This window comes from Trichosurus vulpecula, chromosome 6 (genome assembly GCF_011100635.1).
Source record: "Trichosurus vulpecula isolate mTriVul1 chromosome 6, mTriVul1.pri, whole genome shotgun sequence".
In the NCBI taxonomy this organism is placed as follows: Eukaryota; Metazoa; Chordata; class Mammalia; order Diprotodontia; family Phalangeridae; genus Trichosurus; species Trichosurus vulpecula.
In genome coordinates, this window is record NC_050578.1 from 146,277,724 (window position 1) to 146,303,798 (window position 26,075).

The 26,075-nt window shown below is 36.8% G+C and overlaps 1 protein-coding gene and 1 pseudogene across 1 annotated transcript; one reads left to right on the forward strand and one right to left on the reverse strand.

The window, feature by feature from the left end:
• Positions 1–747: 747 nt before the first annotated feature.
• Positions 748–1,413, reverse strand: LOC118854804 (annotated as a pseudogene).
• Positions 1,414–4,581: 3,168 nt separating this feature from the next.
• On the forward strand, positions 4,582–4,785 carry LOC118855461 (DNA-directed RNA polymerases I, II, and III subunit RPABC5-like). The gene has a single exon (XM_036765562.1). The coding sequence runs from the start codon at positions 4,582–4,584 to the stop codon at positions 4,783–4,785; it is 204 nt and encodes a 67-aa protein (XP_036621457.1).
• Positions 4,786–26,075: the final 21,290 nt, after the last annotated feature.

Genomic DNA, 26,075 nt, shown 5'->3' on the forward strand with positions numbered 1-26,075 from the left:
CCAATATCTGGGTTTTCAAAGGCAGAAGGATCCTTAATCGCTACCCAGAGTCTTGTCTGGCCAAATCACAGCAACACTCTTCTAAGGAGTGAGTTCCGAAGCAAAATGCTAACCTCAGAGTTTATATACACTTCTTCAGGGTCAGAGGGCATCACAACCATGTGACTCAAACTCATGTGACTTTGGCTTTCTTGTGACCCAAGAAGGTCATCAAAGACTCTTGATTGTAACAAAGGCAAGACTCAATCAAAGGCACTCAATCGTCCCAGTGCTGAGAAGCATTCCAAAAGAGTAAACAGCAAAAAGTCCTACCCTGCTTGCCACCAGAAGGCTTAAAGGAGGTGCAAAGATCCAAGCTTTGGGAGTGAGAAATCCATTTTAAAAAAATTATATAGTGAATTGAAATAGCAACAGATGAATTAAAATGTTCTCACAATAATTCTAGAGTGTGATGGGAAAAAATAAATAATAAAATAAATACTGTATGACCACAATATTTTTTATTCAACTAAATCTGTATTTCATGTATAAGTATGATGGATTTCCCCAGTTTATTGTACTCTGCCAATTTAAAAAGACAACAAAACAAACAAACAACAACAAACACAAGCAGCCTTATAGAAAACAGTGAAATGCTAAGGATGAGGGAAGTCTACAGTTTTACTGCAGGAGATACACACACACACACTCACCTCTATCTCTGTGTATTTCTTTATATTAAATCCTCCCTCCTTTTATCTACTTTAACTATAACTTCAGGTCAGTAAATACAGACAAATTTTTAAAATTATTTACTTCTCCAAGATCTTCAGTGCCATCATCATCCTCACTGAACACATCTCTTGCATCACATCAATAATGTCATCTGTAAAGTCTCCCTGAATGATGAGGTCATCCTCCCATATAAATGAGGCACCACAGGAAAATTTGAGCAAATAATATTGTTTCTTTAAGGTCAATCTCAAAAGTTATAAGATCACACAATCTCCTTATCTCTTCTTTGCCTTGGGAATTTTGGATATTATAAATTTTTGTGGTACTGTTGTTCTTTTTGTTTGTTTTATTTGACCCCTTCCACCACTTTCATTTTTTTTCCTTCTCTTCCTCTTCTATTCCTCGGTCTTATCCAATTCCAGGTTTTTGTTTAGGTGAATTTTTTAAAGTGAGTTTTGAAAAATGATTTTGAAAATTCCTCTCTAACCACAATCTACATGTAGCAACATCAGGCATATAAATAAATGTGTGTGTGTGTGTGTGTGTGTGTGTGTGTGTGTGTGTGTGTGTAATACTCTCTTAGTAATGAACAGACTCCATAGCAAAGGACCCAAAATGGCTAATCTGTGTCCAACTTGGTGTGGTTCCTGAAGTCTCTTTTGAAGGTGGGGCAGTGAACTCAGGAAAGTTTGTAGTCATCTCCTAAACATGAGAAGCCATCCCATGAGACTGCTAGCAGTCAGGGGCTTGTTGCTGTAGGAGATTTTCAATAGCTAGCAAATAGCTATCTAGATGACTCTACTTCCTTTTCATGATCTGTCTTTGATATAAATATCTTTAACTTTGTGAAGCTCTACAAGTAAACATAGATTAGACTAGATGAATCGACTTACAAGTTATTTCAAAGACCCTAGTAAATTTAATTTGGCTTTTAATTGAGATGAGGACAAGGCTAAGAGCTCTTCTTACAATTTAAGTGACATTTGGGATGTCTTTGTGAGTAAATATTCTACCAGTGCAGGTCAATGTCTTCTCTGATATTTAGTATCAAAGGTTACCTATGATAGAAAAGTTAAGCGATTTTTCCCAGGGTCACAAAGATAATATGTACCAGGGCAGGTTCTGAATTCAAGTCATCATGGTTCTGATGCTTACCTTCTATCCACAACTCCGTTTTCTCACATATATTTGAATTGTTGTTCAGTCTTTTCTGTCATGTATGATTGCTCATGACCACATTTGGGGATTTCTTAGCAAAGATACTGGATTGGTTTGCCATTTCCTTCTCCAGCTCTTTTTACAGATGAGGAAACTGAGGCAAATAGGATCAAGTGACTTGTCCAAGGTCACACAGATGGTGTCTGAGACCAAATTTGAACTCAAGAAGAAGGGTATTCCTGATTTTAGCCCCAATGTTCTATTCATTGTGCCACCTTGAAGTAGGATTGGGTTTAGGATGGGTACATCCTAATTCAAATATTTATATGAGTCATTAAAAAGTGGCATTGGTTGTATATTTTGAATCTACAAAAAATGTATTATACTTCAAAAGATGGAAATAGTAAAACATATTTCCAAGATTAAATTTATTCTATTTAAGGAAAGGTATCTTTTAGTTTTAGTACAAATCTTCCCTTCCACTATCTAGTTAGCTAGTTTTATTCTATCCTCTCAGACTGATGAATTGACAGAAAAGAAAGAGCACAGCACAGTGGTATATGTCCCCAGTTTTTTAAAGGTCTATTAACAAAGCCTGTTTCATAAAGGAGTTTAATTTATTCAAATAGACTGTGCCTATGCCTACAGCTTTTAGGTTCCACACAAGATGTTGATAATTACTTTCACTACGCCTGACAATGTAAACAGAAAATGAACTTGAGCAGTGGCTTTTTAAATGAGGGTTAATGCACCCTTCAATGTATGGGACTGGGAGGATTTAAACCGAGGTTAAGCCTAAGAGGCAGAAGATATTAAATATCCCCTCAGACTGGATGCCCCAACAGCAGGAGGAAAAAAAAAAAGGTTTGCCTATCAGACACTTAATTATCTGCAATGTATATGCAAATATCTAGGATTTGATGAGGTCTTTACATTTCACCTCTGAGTGCTGAATTAGTAATTCATGAAGCCACTACTAATGTTTCTGGGGAGCCCAGACAGCAATGAAAAATTAAGCAATAACAACTTCAAAGGTGGAGGAACCACAAAATAACTCTGCACCTTTGAGGTCATTTTTACCATTTGAGTACAAATTATATGAGTGCACTTCGTGTGCTCTTGCATTTGCTAAGCATTGCTAATGAATAGGGAGGTGATTTGGGAAATGGCAGTGCAGAAGGTAGCTATCGCCAGCATACTGAAGCTTAACAGTATTGATTCCAAATATAAAGAAACACTTATGGCCTATAAATGACACCGATTCAAAGGCTACTATTGCAAAGGATTTTGAGAAAACAGTAGGGGATACTCTAGTGCTGTCCATTTCTGCTGGACACTCCTTGTGAATCTTGATTGGACAGGAGGGGTCTTCCAAATAAATGATGAATGTGAGCAAATGAAATACTCATGTTTACTGAGTCTTGTAAGACTCTGAAGGATGCTGAAATTATATAGACTTCAGACATGTTTAAAAAGTGACTTTTCCCCAGCTGTTGGGGAAATAGATTCTTGGTGTCATTCTTGGAGACATTGAAAGAAAGTAACCATGGGTTTATGGAAAATAAGTCTTGGCCAAAAACATATCTCTTCCACTATTCATGCTATCATTTCAGTTTTGCACAACTGATGAGAAAAGTGTTACCTTGCAAGTCTGCCAAGATTTTAAGAATTTGAAATGATTCTCCAAGAATTTTTAAAAATGCTAAATTGAAACAGGATCTCATTTTAAAAGTATGCAGTATTATTTAATTCCCTTCACCATTAATGACATGATGTTAATTAAGCCTCTTAGTGGGATGTATTATGACAACTTGCTTCATTTTTCACATTGTGGTATCTCACATAGCAGCATTCAACATTAGCAAATTAAAAGGAAAAAAATGCATCATGCTAACCGAAACCAGGAAAATGAATTTAACGTATATGTTATTCCCAATCTGCGTATCACCCTGAGTTTGTGTCATTTGTTGGGCTTGCTTTTTTTTTTTGCTGTTGTTGTTTATTTTGTTCTATTTTTTTTTACAATCTCTTATTATCTCACACTACCAGTTAGGATTCTGTCCTACACAATGATGACAACAACAACAACAACACACACACATACACACGAGTAATTCTGCGGACTTTTATACTTCAATTGATTTATGATTTCCCTTAATAATATAGTATTCTGTCTACTGATATCTGCTTTTCCATAAGAAAGATGTTTCTATATGTGTTTGTATTGACCAATTTCTACCACAAGGAAAATGGATGAGTAATTTACACACTGTGCTTGCATTAAAAAAGTAATCATGATTAATAAAGATTTATTAAAGGAAGACCCTGTACTTCTGTATGTGCATCCTTTAATGTTCAAATGGACCTGTGATCTTATTTACCACCCTTTTAGAAGATTTAGAAGATTTCATCTTCTGTGACTCTTGCCTATGTTCTCCCAAAGGTTTACCAAAGCTGGTCTACTTAATATGCTTCCCTTAATAAATCCAAATGAATAATAATCTGAGTTTCGGTCTCTTGGTGAAATACAAGACTTTTGAAACTGGAAAAAAATCTGGCATTCAAATCTTTTTATTAATCAATGAACATTAAAGAAAGGAAAAATTTCATACTTAAACACAATCATTAAAAAGAGTTTAAGAATGTCAGACTGGGAGGGACATCTGAACGTGTGCCCACTGGCAATGCCACCACCTCCTAGCCCTTTCCATGATCATGTCAGTGCCCTGCTTCCTTTGTGGCAAGATCGTGGGCAACAAGTGGGAGTCCTACCTGGGGCTGCTGCGGGCAGAGTACACCGAAGGGGATGCCCTGGATGTACTGGGTCTAAAGTGCTACTGTTGCCGTTGGATTGTGCTGGTCCATGTAGACCTGAGAGAGAAGCTTCTGAATTACATGCCCCGGGAGAAGTGAGCTCCCAGACCTGAAGGACCCCATCATCTGTCAGTCACATGGAAGAGCCCTCATCCCTGAAGGCCTGTCTCAGCTATCTGCCACAAGGCCTCCAGAGACCACGATAAAACCACTACTGGGGGAAAAGAGTTTAAAATAAACAAGATATATATATATATATTTATTATTGGTTCTTACCTGACACGGACATCATTATTACTAATAATGACAATGATGATGATAAACTCAACCTCTTATATTAATGACTCTTGCCTGCTCTCTAATCCATACTCTACACAGGTATAGAATTCATATTCCTAAGCATGACTATGTTATTTTCCTTTTCAAAACTCTTCAATATTCCTTGATTATATATAGAATAAAACATCAAAATCCCAGTCTGTCATTTAAAGCTCTTCTAATCTGTCTCTCACCTAACTTTCCTGCCTTATTTCCTATTTCATGGATGTTATAACATTCCAGTCAAATTAACTTACCAGTTCCTGTAAATGACCTTCCATCCTCTGCCTCGTGCCTTTGTGTAAGTGTATATGTATGCAACCTATTACTTCCCCATCTCTTCCTCTTATAATACTCATTTTCCATTAAACCACAGAACAGAAGCCAGCTTTCCCGATCCCCTATGTATTAGCACTCTCCTTATTGAGTTTAGTTTGGTGAATTTGTGTACATTTTGCATTTTCTTCAGTAGAATATAAGCTCCCTGAGGTCAGGAACTGTGTCATTTTGGGGGGGGGGGGCTGGGGATGGTCTTTGTATACCTATGGCTTAACACAGTGACTTCCACACAGTAGTTACTTACTGAATTGAGATGAGTTGGATTTCTATAGTATTACAGAGTGTGATTGACAGGAAGAGATATTAAATAGGTTCCACACATATTTTCCAGTATATTTCTCTCTGAATGTAAATATATTTTGCCTTGGTCTATGATTCCATCACTGACAGGTAGCTCCTAATATGAGTGATTCCTTCAATACAGTGAAACGATTCACCTATGGCTTGTGTTGCAATTACTGTTATTAGTAATAATAATAATGATAATAGGTAGTCTACATACACCACTTTAAGTTATTCAAAGGAGTTCATGAGTATTTTCTCATCTTATTCTCAAAATGACATTGGGAGGTAGGTACAATTTAGCATTTTAGCCATTTAGCAGATGAGAAAATTGAGGCAAATAGCGACTAAGTGACTTGCTCAGGAGCACCCTGCTAGTAAATGTTTGAGGTCACATTTGAACTCAGGTATTTTTGACTCCAGGCCCAGAATCTTGTCCTCTATGGCAACACCTAGCCCAACTGATTTGGAAAATCTCATTAGATATTGTAAGAGGCAAGGAACCTGTCAATGAGAAATAACTACCTCCTACTGGTCAAAATGGTGTCTATCTCTCTGTCTCTCTCTGTCTCTCAGATACAGTGCTCTAAGTATTCTATCTCCTGTGCCTTCTGGTCTTTGACAGTAGCCTGCAGTACTTAGAATTAAGGGGCTTGCCCAAGGGTGGACATGGAATATATAGAAATAAGAGGCAGGGCTTTTATTACAGGTTTTCCAAATTAAAAGCCTACTTCTCGATCTACAATTCCATGTTAACTCTCATATAATCAAACACATTCTTCTAGTAACTTCTACGACAATTTAATTATACATCTTTAAAGATATAACACATATTAACAAGTTTGTAAATAGAATGGAATTGAGTGAACTCTTCTGGGCCTTGGGACCTCTGTTGATGAAGCCATGGGATTGTCCTTGAAAATAAAGGAGATAGTACAAGAAGGTTCACACCATTTACTCTCCTGTCAAAGACAGAAGGGGTAAAGGTTGGAAAGATATATTGAGACTATTATATACCATAAAATATCTAAAGGAAAAAGAGTACATTAATTTTGCTTAGCCCTCTTTGGCCTAAGAGAAGGGCTTCCCATGGGATGAAAGATGTTGTTCTCTGCTACTCTGTCTTTAAGAAAAAGAAAGAAGAGTGTCATTTAAGAGATACACTAGGACCAGAATTTTCATGATGCAGCTTCCCTGACTTCTCTAACTTCATTGATTTACTCAGCCCTACCTCCCATATAGTCTGATTAACACCAATTTTCCTGATGCAGGTTTTAGGCCTAGAGATATAAGCACATGACACAGATGCATGAATTCAGGGACTTTATGACTTAGTAGGTGCCTGACCTGTGTAAGAGTTAAAATGAGTAAAATGAAAAAAAGAAAGAAAGAATAAGATCTAACTGAATTCAAAGTCAGGTCTTCCTGATTTCAAGTCTTGCTCTCTACTAGACTACTTAGTGACTGCTGGAGGTTCACAACCTCTGGAGAAAGGATCATTCCTTCTTGGGATTCACCTACACATTTAACAAACATGCTGTCCTGTGTTCCTCTCCACAAGTGAAATTGAGCCAGGGTGCCAAAATTCCTTTTGAAGAATCTGACATCTGGAGGAGTATTTCTTAATTTTTTTAGACATTGATTACTTCTACAGTCTGATAAAGCCTAAAAACCTCTTCTCAGAATAATAGTTCCTAACCCTAACCCTAAATTGGTTCCTAACACTAGATAGGTTCCTAACCCTAATCCTAACATTGGTTCCTAACCCTAGATTTGTTGTATGTACGTATGTGCATATATACGTGTGTGTGTGTGTATATGTATATATATATATATATATATATATATATATATGTGTGTGTGTGTGTGTGTGTGGGTGTGTATATACATATATATATATATATATATATATATATATATAATTTTTCCATCCAAGTACACAGACCCTTGATTTCTATCCACTAATCTGTGAACCTTACATTAAAATCTCTGGTCTAGAGAGAAAATTAAATCATAGAAAACAGCTCTCCACAAAGACAGCAACTAGACTTACCAAATAGTTAATACCCCTTGACCTGGAGAAGAATATAAATCATGAAAAATAGCTCTCCATGAATATAGAATGCCTTGATTACCGCATAAATAAGGGTCCCTTGATCTATACAGGAAGCCTAATCATAGAATACTGCTTTCCATGAAGATAGAATGGCTAGTCCAATTATACCATTAGTCAGTACTGTAAGAAGTACACCCGTTATTTGACATGAATATATAGAATGTGGCAAGATGAACAAATTGGTGTATTAGGGTCCATTGCAGAGCCTATAAAGACTTCACAAAAAAATGGCTGTCAGTAAGTGATAAAAGAAATAGGTTTTGTTTCTCTCCAATTACATAGTAATGAAGTTAATCCAGAAGAAGATGAAATAGAAGGACTCAAATATTTAACGACAGAGATACTTGGACATCAGGATGATAGATTTGCCAAGCTGATTCACTGATGACTTCATTAGAAACTGATCGTGACCAAATTTTGTAAAGATAAAATGAGATAATGTTTGTAAAGTGTTTTGTTGACAATAAATTACTGTATGAATACTAGTTATTAATATTAATTACAGAGTATGTAAAGATCATCCGATAGCATAATCTAGTATCATCTTCCCTTGCTTTAAGGATTCTGTAGGAGTATAGAATCCCATCCTCCCCCAATAACTACCTTCAGTGCATTATTATGCCATGACCTTTGTCTGGGATCTCCAAGACTATATGAGTATAAGCACAAGCTCTGGAGCTTCTTAACAAATTAGCAAAATTTTAGGTATTGGCCCAGGGTTAGATAGATATCCATTGATCAAGGACCTACATCATTGCTTAGTAGACAGCAAAATGATGGCTGGATTAGACACAGTGACTTTAGTAGGTAGTATTAAACAATCTACTAAAATACAGATGTTATGATCGGTTTCGATGGAGGGGATGACTTTCATCAATGAAATTCCAGATTCCTGAAGTACTGGAACAATGAACCCCTTGGATGCACAAAGAAACAAGTATTTTTCCTTGTGTGATCCAAATAGTTTGTTCTAATCATTGAAGTGGCACCTTTCAGTTATACAATACACACATATTGCTTTCTGCTTTTGTATATATGTAATATATATATATATATATGTATGTATGTATATGTGTGTGTACTATAATTCTTCATTGGAACACACATATTTAATACACGAAGTCAGTAAGTATTTAGAAGAATCTACAGCATTTACCTGGATTATGAACACAATAATAAGTACAGAAATTGTGACATTTCCATTTCTGTACCAGGAAGATTTGAGCTCATTCACACGTCTGATTATAAGATAATCTTGCTTTACAAATAATGCAAGTTGAAGTATTCACTCCTATTTTTAGTCTTTAACATAAAATCATACATTTTTTTTATTCTGGGAAAAAACAAATTCCATTTAAAAAATTCAGTAAGGGCAATGAAGCTCCGCATTCCATGAAAGACTGAAAGAATGCAATTCAGCTGGGGGCTACACAATGCTGCATATGTGAATGGACAAAGAACTCAGAGTTTGCCTTTTTTCTTTCATCCTCTTTAAATATCCATCAAGATACATGAATTTAAAAAAAGCCTCCACTAACTACAATACAGTTCACTACTTTAAATAGAATTTTCGCTAAACTGCTCTCAAGTTTTTAAGTGCACATTGCTTCTTTCTAACAAAATCTTTCATTTGAATTTACCGTCCAGGCAATAAAGCTTTTAGCAATGGGATATAAACCTTTCAAATCCTAGGAATATGTTTGTCATACAGTGAAAAAGAGGCTATGCAAAATGTTCTTTCAGTATAAATAGTACCTTTTGGTAAAGGAGAGATCCTTTTCTCCAGAACAGTGGATCTATTCATAATGCATATTTGCAAATATAAAAGCATATACACACATACATATATACATACATATACAAACACATATATACATAACTATGTGGTATGAATATATGTACAAACACATATAAATGTATATCTTGCACACTGACTTAATTTATGTCAGCAGTGATATGAGCAGTATAGAGGGCCCTCGTCTTAGGAAGGGAGAATAGATCCTCATGGTTCCCTGTTTAGTTGTCTAATGCAAACACAAGTCAAAACAGAAAGAGGGAGCTGTTGGTATTTGGACTGGAAAAAATGCTAATAGTAGATTAAATCTCTCACATTAAAATGCTTTAAAATATCTTATTGTAACTGGTATATAGGAATACAGTACCTCATTTACTAAGTTTCATGAAAAAAGCACACCCCACCATTTGCTAGCAAAGCTCTAAGCAGCTTTAGCAAAGAACTCTTCCTTGACTGATATTTTAAAGGGTATCTAGTAATATAAAAGAAAAATCTATTTCTAGAATCTCAGCTAATTAATCTTTCATACCAAGTTGGAAAGTCTTCTCCATGAAGACTGAGTTTGTAAAAATTTAGAAAAGCCTTAGATCTGTCAGTGAAATCTTATACATAATTATTTATTCCTTTCTGTAGGGATTATATTTTTTATATTATGGATGGTATTGGGTAGTATGAGACATATGAAGCTAAGATATGTTGAAAAGAGTAAAAAAAATCACACAGCATATATATATATATATATATATATATATATATATCAAGTTTATATATGTGTATATATAAACTTGATAGTACAGAAAGTAAAACCATGTTATCTGCATAGATCATGTAGCATAATGGTAACCACATTATAGAAATTGTTCTGGTTCATCTATATTCGGAAAGCTTGGTAGTTTGCCAAGTGATTTCCCTGCAGCAAATCTGCTGCATAAGCCATGCAAATATTATTGCTGTTTTTACAGAAAGGGAAATAGACTCAGAAAAGTAAGAGCCTTGCCCAGAGGTGCACAGCTGGTCAGCGTCAAAGCCAGCACTCATTTCCAGGTATTTTGGCTTTATGTTACAGTAGATTACAGCTGAGAGATTCTCAGTCTCTCTCATCAAAACATGATGTCGGTCCTATTCTTTTCACCACATCATATTCTGTTACAATTCTCTATTACTAATATGAAAAGTGATTTTTAAAACCATTTTTAAAAATAAAAATCAAAGTGTTCTTTGATGTGACACTTTGTTTAATGAAAGTTGAACTTCATGAGGTTGTGATTCCAATCTCAAACAAACCCTGTTGATCCTTAGAATCAGAAATTGATATTATGACTTGGCAAATTATTATTTTCTGGATTGCTGCATAAAGCGCTACTGATAAAGTGTGCTCCCCCAATAAATATATTTGTTTGATTAATATTAAAGATAACATGTATTCTGGATGCAGGTAAAACTTTTTGTTTGTTTGTCCAGGGTACAGATCCCCAGAATGGTGGGATGAATAAATGTGCCTCATTATTCTTCTGGTGGATAAGGTTAATAATTAAACACATCACTTTTTTAAAAAGTACTTTAGACATTATTTCTAATTAACATTCAACTTGGTTTTAAGAGAGAAATTCACAACTTCAGAATCTCATCTAAGACCGTTCTTTCACTTAGCTTTAATACTTTTATTTATGGTCTCATTAGCAAGGGAAAATAACACCTATTAAAACTATTATAGATAATTTTAGCAGTAATACCAAATGATATGAGTAGGAGTAATGATAGTAGTAATGATAAAAATTAATAACTATTCATTATTTTAATCATATGTAAAATAGAAGTGAAAAATCAGAAAATAAACAGTTCTTTAAAAATTAATTTCATATCAGCAAAAGAGTGGGAGCTATTTAAATTGTAGTTGTCCAATTCTTGACTTCCTTCTAAATAAATGAGCCTATAGATTTAAATATTCTTATTAAATATTGAATTTGTCTTGCCATTTCAAAGCCAGAAGAGCTTGCCAGAAATTGTGCAGACTTATTGCTAGGTGGAAAGCCAGTGTCTCTGTTGGGGCCCACGCTTATCTCTTTGGATTTACTGTTGTCTTGACTTTCATCTTACTACTGGACTTCGCTAACTCTAGGGGAGAGAGTTAGGCTGATGAATTCATATAATTCTGCCTCACTTAAATCCAATTCATGTACAAGTCAAAAGATATGCAAAAGACCACTGAAGAAAATACTGCCTTGAAAATTACAATGGAACAAGTGGAAGCTAGTGACTTCATGATTAATCATGAAACTATAAAACAGAACCAAAAGAATGAAAAAATGGAAGACAATATGAAATATCTCATTGGGGAAACCACTGACCTGGAGAATAGATCCAGGAGAGATAATTTAAAAATTATTGGAGTACCTGAAACAATGATCCAAGAAAAGCCTAGACATCATCTTTCAAGAAATTAGCAAGGAAAACTGCCCTGATATTCTAGAACCAGAGGGTAAAATAGAAATTGAAAGAATCCCATTGTAGATGGGATAGGATTGAGGGAAATATTATGGAAGGTTTTTCCGAATAATGATACATGTATAACCTATATTGAATTGCTTGCCTTCTCAAGGAGGATGGGTGGGGAGGGAAGACAGAAGAGAATTTGGAACTCAAACTTCTAAAAACAAATGTTAAAAATTATTTAAATGCAACTGGGAAATAAGATATTCAGACAATGGTGTACAGAAATCTATCTAGCCATACAAGAAAGTAAGGGAGATGGCAATAAGAGGGGGGAGAGGGTGATAAAAGGGAGGGCAGACTGGGGAAAGGGGCAATCAGAATGCAAGCCATCTTGGGTGGGGGAGAGGGTAGAGGAGGGGAGAAAAGTTGTAACTCAAAATCTTGTGGAAATGAACACTGAAAACTAAAAATAAATTAATAAGAAAAAGTTTACTATTTATTGTAGTTAATTGTTCAAAGGTCTTATTTTGTTTCAAAAGGCTGTTCTATCATTATAAAAATTGCTGACTACTTAAGTTCCAGAGATTTACACTCTGTAGGTGAATTCTAGATTTTTTCCTTAAAGACTGTTAGACTAAATGTACATGTATGAGCCAGAGTCAATAAGAAAGAATGAGAGGACTTTTTTTCTTAGCTTTCACAATGCATGTCCTCCACAATAACTTAGAAAAATAGCAGATAATTGAAAATCTAAAAAACATCACAGTGAGTCATTTTCTAACCCAGGGCTCCTTAGGAAGACATACCACCAGGTCTGTAAACAGTGGAGTAGGAGTTAGCCAGAAGTAAAGAATATTGGAAACATCATTGGGACTGGCAGCATTTTAATATCCAGGGATTGAAAGGGAACTGAAATAGAGCACTAGGTCAAGAAACCCTAGGGCAGAAATAACTTGAAGGAAACCCTGAATTAGTGATGGGAGCAGGAACAGGTGTGACCTAGTAGCTCTGCCCCACATTATTCGGTTCTGAGTCTCATATATACAACAGAGAGAAGCAGCCATAACCAGGTACAGAACCCTAACTTAGTACTGAGCAAACAACACACTCTAGAAACTGTTGCATCATTCTGAAACCAGGAAGACAGTAGTGACTCAGTTCAAACCTTTATCTATGAACATAACCCTGCAGTGGAAAAAAAAGGAAAAAAAAAGAAACAAAAAAACAGAGGAGACAAAGACCAAAGGGAAGCCAGTAGTTTAGTCACTGAACCTGAAGAACCTCAGAGTGGGTTAACAGTGACTGAATCCAGCAACAGTCTACTGAAACTCCTCTACACACACTCCATCAGATCCAAACCTGGGTTGGGAAGTTACAGAGCTCACACCAGGAGGACAGAGAACAGTTCCAATATGATGCCACTTTGGAGTCATTGAAAAATTTCAGGCACCCATAATGAACTGTGAAAATCCCAGAAGCTTAGACCAAATATCCCCTACCACCAGTCAGAAGTGAGCAGAGCCCAACACTAACATAAATTCTGCAAGCAGAAAGAAAGAGTAAACCAAAAAGAACATGTTCATTAAAAGCTACTATGATGACAGAGAAGCTCAAGACACAAAGAGAAGAAAACAATTATTTAAAAACAGCAATAATCAAAGCCTCAAATGAAAATGCAACATTTATACAGGAACAAAATGATTTCCCAGAAGCATTAAGACAAGATGTAAAGAAAGAGAAAAAAAAGCCAAAAAAATAGCAATCAAATAAAAGCAATAGAAGGGAAAAATGGGAAAAGAAATGAAAGCTATCCAAGAAAGTTAAGAATAAGTTTAAGAGTTTGATAAGACAGGTACAGAACCTTACTGAACAAAATAACTCCTTAAAAATAGAATTGACCATAGGGAAGCTAATGCCTCTGTGAGACATCAAGCAATAATAATACAAAGTCAAAAAAGATAAAAGAAGAAGAAAATATGAAATGTCTCATTGGAAAAACAAGTGACTGGGAAAATAGATGGAAGTTAATTTAGAAATAATTGTTCTACTAAAAAGCCATGAATAAACAAAGAAAAATGAGCTTAGACACTATATTTCATGAAATCATAAAGGAAAATTGCCCATATTTCCAGAACTACAGGACAAAGTGGAAACTTAAAGAATCATTTCATCACCTCCTAATGGAAAACTCAATATGAAAACTCGTAGAAATATTGTAGCCAAAATTTAGAACCCCCAGGTCAAGGAGACAAAACTTCAAGAAGCCAGAATAAAAGAATAAAATGCAGTAGCAATATTGCCAAGATCATACGAGATTTAGCAGGTACCTAAAGGAAGGGAGGACTTAAATTACTTTAGCAGTAAAGGAGTGCTTAAACTATGATATTCCAGAAGGATTAAGGATTACAACCAATAGTAACAAAGAATAACACCAAAACTGAGTATAATCTTGCTGGGTAAAAATGCAGATTTAATGAAATACAGGACTTTAAAGAATTCCTCATGAATCAAGCAGGCAGAGTGAAGATGATGTAGAAAAGGCAGGGATTCTCTCCCCCATACCCCTCCAAATAACTTTAAATAATGTCTCAAAACAAATTTGGGAAGAGCGGAACGCATAACAGGATGGGGTGAAGCAATTTTCTAGCCAAAGGCAAATGGTCAGCAGGAAAGTTCTGTCACAACAGAGAGTGGAGCACAGTCCAATGCCAGCCACGCCAGCACAGACCAGGCCATAGGAAACCATAAGAAGGCCTTAGCAACTGAATCTGTTACAGCAGTGGCTGCTTCCAGACTTATCAGCCCCCGGACAGTAAGGTGGTCAACCAACTCATCAAAAGAGATTACAGGGGTTTCTTTGCTGGCATTGGCAGCAGGACATTGTTGATTTACCCACACTCAAATCTGGGTTGCAGTCATGGGTGGCATTGCCAGGGTAATGAGGAGCACTAGCACACTGGAGCTTGTGAACACAGTGGATCAGGGACACTCTGCACAGTTACAGGGCAGAAAAAGATGCTTATGGTTACTCACAGACCAGAACACAGGGTAGGAGAAAAGTGAACAAAAATCTCTTTAGATTATACACCTTTAGAAGAACTGAAAACATACAGGTCGCTAGAAGAAACCCTTTTTAAGATGGCAAATAATTGGAAATTGAGGGGACATTCATCAATTAGAGAATGATTGACCAAGTTTTGATATGTGATTATGATGGAATACCATTGGGTTATAAGAAATGATGGGCATCTGTATTAGGAGGGCAGAGTTTATAATCTCAAAGAGGTTCATATATATGTCTGAAAAGTTCAGAACCACCGGATATAAGAAACTCTCAAAGTAGGAGGCAGAAGAATCAAAGCATATATTTAGGCTTCACAGTAAGCAATCCACAAACCAGCATCCCCATTTTGTATATTGATCAAAAGCTTCCAGGCCCAATAAGTACGCCTCACAAGAGTAACCAGGAGGCCACAGAGAAGCATGATGGTGTACAGCAAAATCATATACATGCTTCCCTTTTATACTAAAAAGATTACCCACTGGCCTCAAGTCCTTGTTCAGCTTCTTCCCGTAGGTCAGCTCTGCCACTGGCAGCTCCTGCTTCAGCTTCGGCTGTGGCTGTAGCTATAGCAGCCTCTGGCTCCAACGGAAGCTGTTTTTAACCATCTGGCTTCTGCGGGGGTATAAGGTACGACGGGGAAAGCACAGGTTCTTTCAATCTGCTTAAGCAAGGTGAAAGGGCTGACCAGGAAAGCACAGGTTCTTTTGATCAGCTTAAGCAAGGGAAGCAAGGTGAAGGGGCCGACAAGCTTACTCCAATCCAACATACAAACAGCATTCAGTTCAGGGGAAAAAGGCAAACTAGTCAAGGGCACTTGTTGACTAAGTGCTAAGGAGCCCATTTTTGGTTACCAACACAGCATCATGATCCAAGAATAACCTGGACAGACTTAGATGAATTGATGCAAAGTGAAATGAGCAGAAATGGGAGAACATTGTACTCAGTAAGAGTAATATTATAAGATAATCAACTGTGGATGACAGCAAATCTCATCAGTACAATGATCCAACACATCTCTGAAGAACTCATAATGATAAATGCTATCCATCCCCAGAGAAAGAACTGATAGGGTATGAATACAGATTGAAGTATACTTTTTTAAAATTTATTTTTCTGTGTCTTTTCTTTTACAACATGATTAATATGGACATATATTTTGCATGACTACACACACAGTAAGCATATCAAATTTCTTGCCTCTCAATGAGGAGAGAGGGAGAGAATTAGGAACTCAAAATTAAAAAAAATAATGTTAATGTTTTTATAAGTAATTGGGGAAAAATAAAATACTAAAAAAGGGGGAGAAGGCAGAGATGAACAGAAATTTTGATTTTTAAGAAGACTCTAGAGAAGCAGAAAGAGCTAAATATGCATGAAAAATTATAAGGGACAAAACAAGGATAAACTGTTTATATTCTTATAATAAGAGAGGATACCTCTAACACCCCTGAACATTATCATTACCAGGGGTCTTAAAAAGAGTCTGTTTAGACAAAGAGCCTTGTTTTTACTCGCTTTTATCAGGATGATCTCAAAAGAAGAATGGAAGAATAGAGAAGATAAATACACTGGTAAAGGGGGGAAGGGAGAGGAAGAATGGGGAAAATATATTGGAAAAATGGGATACAGAAAAGAAAGTTTGTAAAATGGAGGGAAGAGTGGAATTAGTGAGTGGTCAATACTTGCACCTTACGCTCCTCTGAACTGGTTCAAGGAGGGAAGAATAGATGTACAAAAACAGTTGGGTACAGAATTTCATCTTACCCAATAGTGAAGAAAAAAGGGGTTAAGAGAAAGGTCATGATGAAGGGAATTATGGGGAGTGCAGATTAAGGGAGGCAGCAATAGAAATAAAACAGACTCTTAAAAAAGACAGGATTAAAAAGAAAAGGATATTAGAATAGGATGAAGGGAAATACATAGTTGGAAATCATAACTGTGAATGAGAATGAGATGAATTCATACATAAAATGGAAGAGAATATCACTATGGTTTTAAGAACCAGAATCCAGCAAATAACACACTTTAAAGAGAAAGATACATGTAGTGGATCAAAGAAAGAAAATCATTACAATAAAATAATTTCATTAAATATAATGACAACAATGAGACAGCATGCCAATATTTATGGAATGCATCCAAAGTACTTAAGGGAAATAAATTAGGTAATAACTAAAACACATAAAAATCAACAAATACAACACACAAATAAGAACAGAAATAAAATTCTGAAAAAGCAAAGGGGAGATTAACAAATTAAAAGTTAACAAAAATGACACTGAACTAATAAATAAAACAAGGAGCTTTTTAAATCAAACAATAAAATAAAACATTTACTTTTAATTGATTTTAAAATAGCCATTTAATTTGAAAAAAAGAAAGAAGAAAATCAAATTGCCAGTATCTTTTTTTTTCAAAAAAGACAATCAATGAAGATGAAATAATAGTATTTATTAGGAGTTATTTTGCTCAATTATATGTAAATAGCCTTCTCCTTTGTCACTGCCTTGTAAATGTAAAAAAGGGACTTGCATGGAAAATTAAACTATGAGCTAATCTGTGCAGGGTTACCCAAGACGAACATGTCATGGTGGAAACATCTGACTCAAAAGAGAAGGTGACTCAAAAGAGAAGGAAATGGCAAACAGCTTTTGTACCTTTGCCAAGAAAATCAAATGGACAATATTAAAATGATGAAAGATATGACACAGGAAGGTGAGGTCCTTTGGTTGCAAGGTGTCCAACACTCTAGTGGGAAAGAGTGGAGGACAACTACAACTACAGAACTCACAAAGCAGCAAAAAGAAAGCTAAGTTGCAGAAGTGTCTGATGATGAAAGGAAAAACTGGCGCTATAAAGATCAATATTGTATAGGAAGTGGAATGCAAGACCTATGAAATGAGATTAGCTGGATGTGGTATCACAGGAGATGGAAAGAGTAAACATCAACATCTTGGGTGTCAGTGAACTTAAGTGTATGGAAATGGTTTAATTTAATGCAGGTAACCATAATATATATTACTGTGGGCAAGAATACCTTAGAACAAATGGAATAGCCTTCATAGTTGATAAAAAGGTAAGAAAAGGAGTACTGGCTTACGCTTTCAAAAATGACAGAAAGATTTCTGTTTGAATTCAAGGAAAACTGCTTAAATTACTCCAGTATCTTTGCCAAGAAAACCCCAAACCTATGACATCTTCCAGAAATAACAACAAAAACTGCCACATTCATTACGGGGGATTGAAATGCTAAAGTAGCAAATCAGAAGATAATTGGAATAAGAGACATTTGGTCTTGGAGTACCATGTAATATAAGGTATAGTCTAATAGAGTTTTGTCAAGATAACTCTCTGGTCACAGGAAACATTCTTTTTCAACAATTCAAAAGGCAACTCTACGTATAAGCATCATCAGATGGTCAAAATGCAAATCAGGCTTGGTAAATTTGGCTTGTAAATCCAGCTGGTCCTGGGATTATTTTTATCCTAGGGAGCTCCTTGGTGGTTTCTTCAATTTCTTTTTCTAAGATAGGTTATTTAAGTACTCTATTTCATATTTTATTAATCTGGACAATTTATATTTTTTGAAAAGATTCATCCATTTCATTAAAATTCTCTGTCATTGACCTTTTGTTTTTCAGTTGTTCAGTCATGTTTGACTCTTCATAATTCCATGGACCATAGCTTACCAGGTCCTTCTATACACCACTATATCCAGAAGTCTGTCCAAGCTCATGTTTGGTTCTGCCATGACACTTATCTATCTACATCATTCTTGTTAAAAAAAAAACTCAAAGGCTTAGGAGTAAATGGAACAAACATTATTTGTAATGAGGATAAGCTAAGAAGCCTTTGCGATAAGATCAGAAGTGAAACAAGGACCATATAATCACCATTACTATTCAGTTTTGTACTAGAAATACTTGGTATAGCAATAAGACAAGAAAAAAAATATATTGAAGAGATAAGTATAGGCAATGTGGAAACAAAACTATCTCTCTTTACAGAAAGTAGGATGGTTTATTTAGAGAGCCCTAAAAAGTCAACTAAAAATCCATCAAAACAATTAACAAGTTCAGCAAATTTGTAACATATGAAATAAACCTATGCAAATTTTTATACATATATGCACATATATGTATGTATACCCACACATATCCGCACGTGTACGTATACACACACATATCCGCACGTGTACGTATATACACACATATCCAGCAAGAAGAGATAAGAAAGTCTATTTAAAATAACTACAGATGAGACAAAATACTTGGTACTCTACCTGCCAAACCACACACAGCAATTGAATGATCACAATTATAAAACACTCTACACAAATAAATACATACCTAAATAACTGGAAAATTTAACTGCTCATGGTTAGGCTAAACCAATATATTAAAAATGACAATACTACACAAATAAATTTACTTGAAGTCATATTTCTCAAGTTAAAAAAGAATTGCTTTAAAGAGCTAGAAAAATAACAAAATTCAACTGGAGGAATAAAAGATCCAGAATATCAAAATAATCAAATAGTGAAAAAGTAGAAGTAAGGGAAACTAATGGTACAAGATCTCAAATTATATTACAAACTATAGCAGTCAAACAATTTCATATTGAATAAAAAATAAAGAGGTTGAACATACGAATGAATTAGGTACACACTATACAGAAGAAAATGAACAAAATAACCTATTTGAGGAACCCAAAGATACTAACTGGGGCAAGAACTCATGATTTGTCAAAAAACTATTGGGAAAAAAAGAATGTTGTCTGTTGGAAATTAGACACATGCCAACATCTCACACTATATATCAAGTTGTAAACTCAAAATTTGTATATGACTTGGACTTTAATGGTGATATATAAGCAAATTAGTAGAACATAGAAGAAATTACCTATGACATCACTGGGGAAGAGTTCATGACTAAACAAGAGATAAAGATGGGCATGAGAGGAAAAATAGGTCCTTTTTATAATATAAAATTTAAAAGGTTTTGTGTGAACAAATCCAAAGTGGTAATAATTAGAAGAAAAGCAAGAATGCGTATGTTAAGGGTAATCTTTGTAGAAAATTCCCTGATAGAAGCTATTATTTCATAGACAGATAGATAGATAGATAGATAGATAGATAGATAGATAGATAGATAGAGATAGATACATAGGTAGATAGACAGACAGACAGACAGATAATGTGTGATGATAGACAAGTTATTTAACCCTGTTTGTCTCAGTTTCCTCAACTATAAAATATGCTGGTTGTATGGTTCGTCCTTTGTTTTTGAAGACGACGATATCAGGAAGGTAATGCCATGACTTGCAAGTAAATTGGATTTGAATGAGGGAGGGTTATGCAAAGTCACCAGCCTCACTTTCTCCTCCACAGCCATCTGGGTCCAATGGCCAGATATAGATCAAGACAACTGGAGATGGCAGAAGATGCAGTGGGATATCCTGGTCTTTTTAACCTAAGGTCTTTGTAAATTGGAGAAGAAAAAAAAACTACTCCAGTATATCTGCCACAAAAACTCCAAATGGGATCATGAAGAGTCAGACACAACTGAAATGTTGGAAGAAAACCGGTATAGAAGAGAATGTAAAGAGCATATTGTAGGATTATGGTTTTTAATCCATTCTGCTATCTGCTTCTATTTTATGGGAGAGTTCATCCCATTCACATTCACAGTTATGATTTCTGTGTCTTTTTCTCCATCCTATTTCCCCCTGTTTATGCTTTTATTTCTCCCTTTCCCTTTCCATTCCTCAACAAAGTTTTGCTTTAGACTGCTGCTTTCCTCAGTTTACCTTCCCTCTTTATTCCCCTCCCTTGTCTTACTGTTTCCCACTTGCTACTTCTCCCCTCCCTTCTGACCACCCCCTCCCTTTTTCCCCCTTTACCCTCCTACTTCCTGTAGGAAAAGTTAGATTTCTATACTTAACAGGATATGTTATTCCCTTCTTGAACCAGATCAGATGACAGTAAAGATCAAATACTGCTCTTCTCCCTCCCTTCTTTCCATCTACTAAAATGTGTTTTTGTGCCACTTCATTTGGTGTAATTTACCCTTTTCTACTACCTCTTTACCTCTTCTCTCAAAGCGCTCCCTTTACATCTCTTAATTATGTTTTTTATCCTTATATCAGTTATTTTATACAGATATTCACAGTCTATGTGTATCCCTTTCAATTGTCATAATAGCTGTACTATTCTCAAGATTGACATATATATGTATACATATAAAACACACATAAGATGATGTAATTCTATATAAAGATGCAAATAATTTGCCCTTATTGATTAATAAGGTTTGTGGGGGGTGTCCCCCTGTTTACCTTTTTATGTCTCTCTTGAGGTTTGTATTTGGAAATCAAATTTTTCCATTGAGTTCTGGCCTTTTCATCAGGAAGGTCTGGAATTCCCTTATTTTGTTGAATGTCCATCTCCTTCCCTGAAAAATTAAGCTTAATTTTGCTGGGTAGTCGATCCTTGGTTGTAGTCCCAGCTCCTTTGCCCTTTGGAATATCATATTCCAGTTTCTCCTGTCTTTTAATGTGGAAGCTGAGAGATCCTACGTGATCCTGACTGTAGTTCCACGGTATTTACATTGTTTCTTTTAGGCTGCTTGCAGTATTTTCTCCTTGATTTTGTAATTCTGAAATTTGGCTATAATATTTCTTGGAGTTTTCAGTTTGGGATCTCTTTCAGGGGTTGATCGGTGAATTCTTTCAATGACTATTTTGCCCTCTGGTTCTAGGACCTCTAGGCAGTTGTCTTTGATAATTTCTTCGAAGATACTGGCAAGGGTTTTTTTTTCCATTGTGGATTTCCAGTAAACCAATAAATCTTAAATTGTCTCTCCTGGATCTATTTTCCAGGTCAGTTGTTTTCCCAACCAGATATTTCACATTTTTTTTCTATTTTTTCATTCTTTACATTTTGTCTTACTACTTTTTGATGCCTCATAGAATCATTAGCTTCCACTTGCTCAACTCTAATTTTTAATGAGTTACTGTCTTCATTTTGCTTTTGAGTCTCCTTTTCCAGTTAGTTGATTTTATTTCTCAGGGTGTCATTTTCTCTCTTTAGATTCTGTATCTCCGTAGCCATTTTGCCAATCTTATTCTTTAGGGACTTGATTTCATCAGTGGATTTTTTTTTCCATTTTTTCCATTTTTTTCCAGTTTTTCCATTTTTTCCTTTTACTTCTCTAATTTGGTTTTTAAAATCCTCCTTTAGCTCTTCCAGTAATGCTTTTTGGGCTTGAGACCAATTCACATTACCTTTTGAGGTATCAGATGTGGGTATAGCGTCATTGTTATCCTCTTCTAAATTGGTATTTTGATCATGCCTGTCTCCATAAAAAGGGTCAATGGTCCTCGGTTTTTTTATGCTCTTCATGTTGGTTAGCCTTTTCCTGGCTTTACAATAAATATCTGCCTTTGGGGCTCAGGGCTCTCTGTCCCAGCTTTCTTATTCTGGGTATTGTGAGTCTCGTTGGCTTTGTGAATTATAGCCTTCAGTTTCCTGAGGTGTGGGGGAGGGGGTCTGCCTGCCCGAAATCTCCTCTTCCCCTAGAGTTGTTCTCCAGCACTGTTGCTCTTCAGCAATGGTCTCAGCTTTTTGTTGTTTCAGATGGGTGTCTGGCACTTCCCCTGCAGGAGCAAGAGTATGTCTGGGCTCCTGGTGTTGACCCCTGCTGGCTCTGCCCCTCTGGGACTCATGTACTCCCACTACTTGGCCACTGAAGCCCCACTTCTGTCTCCTCTATTTCAGAGTTTTGCTTTTTTTTTTCCCCTGAGGAATTCTCTGGGTGGGGAGGGGAGGGGTTAGAGCCGTTTACCTGGCCATTATGTCTCCCGGAAGTTCAAGAAGTGTTTCATACCTTTGGGCTGCAAGCCTCAGGAATTGGCGTTTGATGGCCAGTGGCATTGTGCTGCCTCTCGTTGCTTCCACAGACTGCTGTCCTGTGTTGGGAGGCCTGGGAATCTCCACTGGTTTCGAGTGCCCAGCTTTCTCCCAGCCTGTCTCCCATGTGGGTTTCCTGGCCAGCTGCTTCGGCTTTGGTCCCATCTGGAGCAGCTCCGCACACCAAGCACTCTCCTAGCCCACAGATTCATTCCTTCGGCCTTTCAGACTCTCCTGGCTGGGAAATTTACCCCACTCAGATTTCTCCCAGTTTCTAACTCTCTCAAATCTGCTCAAATTCACTTTTTTATAGGAATCTGACAGAACTTGTGAGACAGCTCCAGTAAAATGCTGTTTTCATGTGGACATCTTGGCTCCACCCCCCAAAGAGAATGAAATTTACAAAAATATTTATTTTTGTATGCCAAATGAGAAATAGTTATAAGTTATGAACAGACAGTTTTAAGAGGAAGAGTATTTAAAATGCTCTGAATCAGTAATAACTCAAAAATATAAATTAAAATAACTGTGAGGTCTTCCCCTCATATTTACCAGAGAGGCTAAGATGCCAAAAGAGGAAAATGACAAATGTTGGATGAGATGTGGGAAATAGAATACTAATGCACAGTGAGCTAGTCCAACTCTTCTGGGAATCAATTTGCAACCATGCTTAATAGGTTATTAAACTGTGAATGGTCTTTAATGCAATGATACTGTTATTAGGTCTATACCTCAAAGAGAGCAAAGAAAGAGGAAAAGGGGCCAAGACGCTAGAGTAAAGGCAGAGACTTGCCTGAGCTTTCCCCCAAACCTCTACAAATACCTTTTAAAAATAAATCTAAAGAAATTCTGGAGCAATAGAACTCACCAAAAAGCAGAGAAAAATATTTCCAGCTCAAGACAACTTACAACAGAAAAGGTCTGTTGCACCAGGGTGAGTCAAGAGCATAACATAGTGAAGGCTGCACCAGCACAGTCCAGGCCAAGGAAGACCGAGTCCCAGCAAATCTGGAGCAGGCCTGAGGGTGAATGAATCACTGGGAACAGTGGCTGTTTCAGACCTCTCAGCCCACAAATTCCCACAAACTTGGAAGGTCAGCAAGAAAAATCTGTTGCTTCTGGGTGAGAGCAGAGTGCAGTACAGCACAGGCTGTGCCAGCATAGCCCTGGCCCCAGCAAACCCTGAGCATGCCTTCAAGGTGACTGAATCAGCAGCAACAGCAGCTGCTTCTGGACCTCTCAGCCCACAGCCAGTAAGGGGGTCGAACAACTGATCAAAAGGAGATTGCAACAATCTTTTTGCTAGTACTGTAGCAGGACACTGTTGCTTTGCCCAAATTCAGATCCGGATCCTGTTTTAACAATCCAGCTGGCAGCTTCTGTGGGGGTGTAAGATCCACCCACAGCCAGCACCCAGAAAGCTGCCAACAGCACAGGTTCTTCTGATCTGCTTAATTAAGGAAAGCAAGGTGAAGGGGTTGACAAGCTTACTTTTAGTTCAGCATTCAAATATCATTCAGTTAGTTCAGGGGAAAAAGCCAGCGCCCTGAACTTCAAAACAAAATGCAAACAAATTACAAACATCAACAGATTTTGTCTGATTCAAATCCCAACACACAGTTACCAGAGTTCAACAAAATCTCAACATCTGGGTTTACAAGCTGGAGGGCTCCTTAGCTACAGCTGCCCAGAACCTCCTCATCAACACCATCTCCAGAGCCCCGCACAGATGGCTCTGTCCTCTCTTCTTATAGGGCTTCAGACATCATCAAACATCATCTGAATGACCAGAGCTTAGGCTCTAGTGATTGGTTCTTGAGTTGGCCCCTCCCCTTAGGACCCTGGGAGGTTCACATCCACATGGATTATGTTAATACCTAATGGGGTTTGGGCCTGGGGCTTAGCACCTAGTAAAGCTCACTGAGATAAATTGAGTCACTTAAAGAAAACAAAGGCCATTCTGGCTACAGATCCCAGTCCTGGGTGGCAGTCCCAGGGTGAGGAGGAGCACTAGCATAGCAGGGCTTGTGGCCACAGTGGAGGAGGAATCTTCCTCACAGTTCCAGGCAGAAAAGAGTGCTGTGGTCACTCACAGACCAGAGCGCAGGCCAGAAGAGTAGTAAACACCTCTCCTTAGGTCAGGCTTGCACAACATAGAGCCCACAGGCCTGCAAAATATGTAGAGAATGTAAAAGAAAGTAAAGATGTAATGATTGCTTGGCCCATGCCCCACTTAACCCACCTTCCACTAGTCACTATTGTGCCCCTCATGTAACTTTACTGGTGGGTCACCACCCACTGTCTCCTGTTTATCACATGATCTGTGGCAACCAATCACTGTCAGTCTGTCTCTAGTCTGAGAGAAGAGTTGTATCTTTTTGCTGTGTTTTTGCTCATCACTGGCATTGAATAGGGACAAAGTGCATTTAAGAGCCAACACAGCTGATACCTGGTAGGCAATGAGCAGCAACAACACGGAGGGTGATTCCCCTCCCTCCCTGAGCAGCAAGCCTCCAAAAGCTTTTGAGTAACAACAGAATGAAAGGAGAGAGGGAATAGAATAAACATTGTTAGGGGGAAAAGGATAGAGGGAAATATAGTTAGCAATAGTAACTGAGCAAAAAACAAATGAGGCAAGTTTCTCTGACAGAGGTCGCGTTTATAAAACACATAGAGAACTGCATCAAATTTATAAAAATAAGAGCCATTTCCCAATTAATAAATGATCAAAAGATATGATCAGTTTTCAGATGAAGTAATCAAAGCATTTTAACAAATATTTATAGTACCTCTTTTCTGGAGGCAAAGAATTAGAAATTGAAAGGATGCCCATCAATTGGGGAATGATTAGACAAGTTGTGGTATGTGATTATGATGGAATACTATTGTGGTTTAAGAAATGATAAGCATGGTGTTTTCAGAAAAACCTGAAAAGACTTGCATGGGCTGATGCAAAATGAAATGTACCATGTACAAATTAACAACAATATTGTAAGATGACCAGCCCTGAATGACATAGCTATTCTCAGCAATACAATGATCCAAGACAACTCTGGAATTATGATGAAAAATGCTATTTATCCCCTGATAAAGAACTCATGGTGTCTGAATACAGATTCAATCATACTTTTTC